At 50.0% G+C, this 4,678-nt stretch overlaps 1 protein-coding gene across 1 annotated transcript in view; it reads right to left on the bottom strand.

Annotated features, from left to right (window-relative positions):
- The window catches only part of LOC108801562 (interferon-induced very large GTPase 1-like), a 16,685-nt gene extending 16,061 nt beyond the window's left edge, over positions 1 to 624 (bottom strand). Inside the window, exon 1 of the mRNA XM_018573453.1 lies at positions 556 to 624. Within this exon, the coding sequence (XP_018428955.1) occupies positions 556 to 624 (69 nt within the window). The remainder of the gene's footprint in view (positions 1 to 555) is intronic.
- Between the last annotated feature and the right edge of the window lie 4,054 nt (positions 625 to 4,678).

The following is a 4,678-nucleotide window of genomic DNA, read 5'->3' as shown; positions in this document are numbered from 1 at the left end:
GGGACGGTGGAGGGGAATCGGGGACGGTGGAGGGGAATCGGGGACGGTGGAGGGGAATCGGGGACGGTTGAGGGGAATGTGCACGATATAAACAAGCTCTGCCCTCCTATAACCCCTGAACAGCCCTGATATCAGCGGAAGGCCTTATCTGTCACCTACTCATTAGGAGCTGATTACTTCACTACAGAGGGACAAAGTCCGGGGCAGTATATGACATTTCTGTGGAATTGCACTGGCTGCACCTGAGACTCTCGTAGTACCCCGAGGACTGCACAGGTGGATTTGGCCCTTTAGATGTGCAGCTTTTACAACTGTGTCCCCTGACGTGAGTAGGCCACGGGGCAACAGAGAGACACTGATGCAGTGACCAAAACATCTAGAAGTCGGGAGGGATGAGTGTTTCCTGAGCAGACCTCCCATTCCAGGTAGCTGTGGTCTTCTGCGTCTCTGTACTGTGGAAGCTGTGGCCCCCGAAAAAAGGAAAGCAGAGGGCAAAGGACAAGCCCCCAGTATTGCCTACGGGCCCCCGGAAGCTGATCCCCATTACTGACTTACCATGCCTTGTTCTGTACTGTGTCTCTGTCTGTAGGCGGCCCTCTTGGTAGAGACGGGATTTTGCTTCATCATGTCAAAGCTTCCCCTCTGATGACTGGAGATTTGATGACTGGCGGGGTAATGATAGAAGTAGAGGAAACACAGATCCACAGAACGGCTGAAGCAGGAGCAGGGAGGTCCTTGCACTGCAGCTCCTCAGGTACAACTTCTTCTCCAGCAAGGGGAACAGTGAGCAGCCCAGTAGTGACATGGCAAAATCTGATTACAAATCTGCTGAGACCGGCAGTCAGAGGCAGCAGTGCCCTGAAGTGCTCTGATGTCAAGAGTGCTTAGGCGCAGGAAGTGCTCTGATGTCAGGAGTGCTTAGGCGCAGGGGTAAGTGTAAGAGAATGAGGTCAAGTGGTGTAAGTATGATGCTGCTGACAATCACAATTCCAACCCCAGATGAGATTTTTATATCAGATCACATAGACATTGAGTCCAATCTAGGGGGGGGGGGGGGGGGGGGAAACAAGTCAGATGCTTTGGACTCTTTCACCTTTTGGTTTGGCGCTCTTTATTTCCTAACTTTGAATATATGATGTGACCCCGTGCTCAGCTGGGGGGCTACATTTTGCCTTATGAGAAGTCAGAGGGCACATTTCTTTGTTGTTGTTCCTGAACGAAATGTCTAAGTTGTTAAAATTGAAATTCATCTTGTAATAGTTTTAAAGAAGAACTACGAGGTCAGGGCTTTTCCCCATAGTTCTCCTTCGGGTAACGGGAGGACACAAACTAGCGTCCTCCCGTCATCCTAAGCTCAGTATATAGGGAGCTACAGCTCGCGGTATACTGAGACGCCGCAGCCGGGACGGATCCAAACAATTCTGTCTGGATCCGCCCAGCTACGTGAGTGACAGCCGGCTCTGCCTCTGTACCCGCCCCCTCCCCCGTCCGTTTCCGCCAGTCAGCGCTGGAGGATCGGAGAGCGGGGGGAGGGGGGGGAATGCAGGGAGCCGTGAGTGACAGTCGCGGCTCTCTGCAGGGACATGATGAAGAAGTGAGCGAGCGCCGGTATGTGTTCGCTCACTTCCCATCTATAGAGCCGACCTGTGACAGTCTCATTGTCACAGGTCGGCTCGAACTATGAGGAGGAGTGAAAATCAGTCACCTCATAGTTCTCCTTTAAAGTACAACAGCAGCCAAACCTTTGGGAGGACTAGAGAGTATGTCAGGAAAGCAGACAGAAACCTAAAGTGCAGATGTAAAAAATAAAAGAAGTTTATTGAAACAACAATAAACATAAATGGCAAAAAAACAATGGAGAAAGTCCAGGACGTAGTCAGTGCCAAGCCAGAGGTCAGAAACCAAAGGGGGTCAGGGAAACACTGAGAGCGGGGTGTCCTCTTCCTGCACCGCATCAGCTGGAGGCACCAAACATGGCGGAGAGGATGAGCAGACACAGGGCAGTCAGTGCGCGGGATCCCGCGAGGAACGCGGACGCGTCATCTACGTTTTTTTCATCCTCCGCGTCCTCCTCTACGCCGCCTGGCTTCCCGATATAGATGTACGGGTGATCCTGGAAAATATAAATGATATTCCAACACTGAGACGGAAAGAAGGACGAGGACAAAGTCGTCCGACCCCCAAAATATCACATAACTGCCCCAAATTCAGCTTTAGCTTCCTCCTATTGGCCCGAATCCACTTTAGTTTTCTCTTTACTTTGATCTCGTCTTGTGAGTGGACGTGTAAGCTGCGGAAAAATTCGGTTACTTTCGGTTCGGATATTTCAGGATTCGGATCCGAAATTCAATTCGGGTTTCGCATTCGGAGGAAGTCCGAATTTCGTTAGTTTCGGATGAGTTTAGGAATATTCGGCGCGTATACCACAGAGAACCAGATACAGATATTAATACTAAAGCTTAATCTCCCAGACCCAAATGGCATTCTGGGAGCCATATACATATATTACTAAAGCTGAGGCTCCTAGACCCAAATAGCATTCAGGAGCTCCCCAATGCAATTTGGAAATTCGGATCCTAAATGACATTCGGGTCTGGGAGTCTTAGCTTTAGTATTATATGTATATGGCTCCCAGACCCGAATGGCATTGGGGAGCTCCAGAATGCAATTCCGAAATTCGGATCCTAAATGCCATTCGGGTCTGGTAGCCATATACATGTGATACTAAAGCTGAGGCTCCCAGACCCGAATGGTATTCAGGGATGCGAATTTCCGAATTGCATTGGGGAGCTCCCTAATGCCATTTGGGTCTGGTCATCTTTAGTATTATACGTATATACTGTGTATGGCTCCCATGTTGCCGTAACGAAAATTCATTCGAAAGGCATTAAACCGAAAAACACATCTGATTGGCCAGAAAAGTCACATGTCCCATTCAGTTTTGTTTTTGAACTAAATTTACACGGGATCCGAAATATGGAAACAGAAATTTGGATTCGAACACATTCGGATTGGGAAATTTGGATGTGTCCGAATTTCAGAAAGTTGGTCCGAATTTTGCTTAACGAAACGAATGGCACGTGTCTAATTCTGAGATGAAATGTAAATATATCAGAAGAAAATACAAAATATGGAGTGTCGGAGATTCTGCATCTGAAGCCAAAACTTGTATATAGTTATGGATGGTGTGGGGGGGAAGGGTTGGACCCCCAGTCAGGTTTGTATGGCTGTCTGTATCCTGTCCTGTCCGCCATTTGTCTTGGTGATCATTGTCATTGGACAGAAAATGATGGGAAATCCCAAATTATACATGAATAGAGCAAACATTGACCAATGACAAGAGACTGGAGGGAAGGAGGGTGGGAGGAGGGTGGAAGGAAGGAGGCTCGGAGGAGGGTAGAAGGAGGTTCGGAGGAGGGTAGAAGGAGGTTCGGAGGAGGCTGGGAGGAGGGTAGGAGGTGGCGAGGAGGAGGGTAGAAGGAGGGTGGGAGGTGGCTCGGAGGAGGGTGAGAGGAGGCTCGGAGGAGGGTGGGAGGTGGCTCGGAGGAGAGTAGAAGGAGGGTGGGAGGAGGGTAGAAGGAGGGTGGGAGGAGGCTCGGGAGGAGGGTCTCAGGAGGGTGGGAGGAGGGTAGAAGGAGGGTGAGAGGAGGCTCGGAGGAGGCTAGGAGGAGGGTGGGAGGTGGCTCGGAGGAGAGTAGAAGGAGGGTGGGAGGAGGCTCGGGAGGAGGGTCTCAGGAGGGTGGGAGGAGGGTAGAAGGAGGGTGGGAGGAGAGTAGAAGGATGGTGGGAGGAGACTCGGGAGGAGGGTAGAAGGAGGGTGGGAGGAAGGTAGAAGGAGGGTGAGAGGAGGGTAGGAGGAGGGTAGGAGGAGGGTGGGAGGAGAGTAGAAGGATGGTGGGAGGAGACTCGGGAGGAGGGTAGAAGGAGGGTGGGAGGAAGGTAGAAGGAGGGTGAGAGGAGGGTAGGAGGAGGGTAGGAGGAGGGTATAAGGAGGGTGGGAGGAGGGTGGGAGGAGGGTAGAAGGAGGGTGAGAGGAGGCTCGGAGGAGGGTGGGAGGAGGGGGATTTCCTGTCATTTGCTGTTGAGTATCTGAAAATGTATATCGAAAAGTCAAAAAAGTTGGGGGGTTTTAGGCAGCCGACTGACAACTTGCACACCAAGAATTTTTGAAAAAGTATATTTTAATTGATTAAAAAGCAAATAGAATTGATAAAATTGACAACATGATTCCCCTGTAAGCTCACTCCACATTGATTAAATTCATTCATATATAGATGACAATCAGAATTCTTGTGCAATTGAACATGATTGAAAAAACATGATTGAAAAGTTCATAAATACATAACATGATTAATATAATGAAAGATGATGGAGGAGCTTGATTTTCTCAACGTTTCGCAGGGCTGCGGGGCTGTATTAGCTGCTGGGGGCGCGATATCGAGAGAGAGAGAGAGAGAGGAACGGTTACCTTACTACGCTGACCGTCAACGTTTTGTATCTACTCCCAATCTTTTGCGAGGAGTGGTACCCCCGCCATCTCCCGATTGGGTCTGCCTCTACTGGGGTCTGGGGCCTCTTTTCCTTCTCTCTCTCTTCTTTCTCCCCTCCTTGCCATTTGCTTTTACTCTTTCACGGTCTGAGCCAAGGGGAACGACTGGGACGCACACAGACTCCAAGG

Source organism: Nanorana parkeri, unplaced genomic scaffold (assembly GCF_000935625.1).
Source record: "Nanorana parkeri isolate BGI_ZX_2015 unplaced genomic scaffold, ASM93562v1 scaffold2385, whole genome shotgun sequence".
Taxonomy (NCBI): domain Eukaryota; kingdom Metazoa; phylum Chordata; class Amphibia; order Anura; family Dicroglossidae; genus Nanorana; species Nanorana parkeri.
This window is presented reverse-complemented; position numbering and strand designations above follow the sequence as displayed.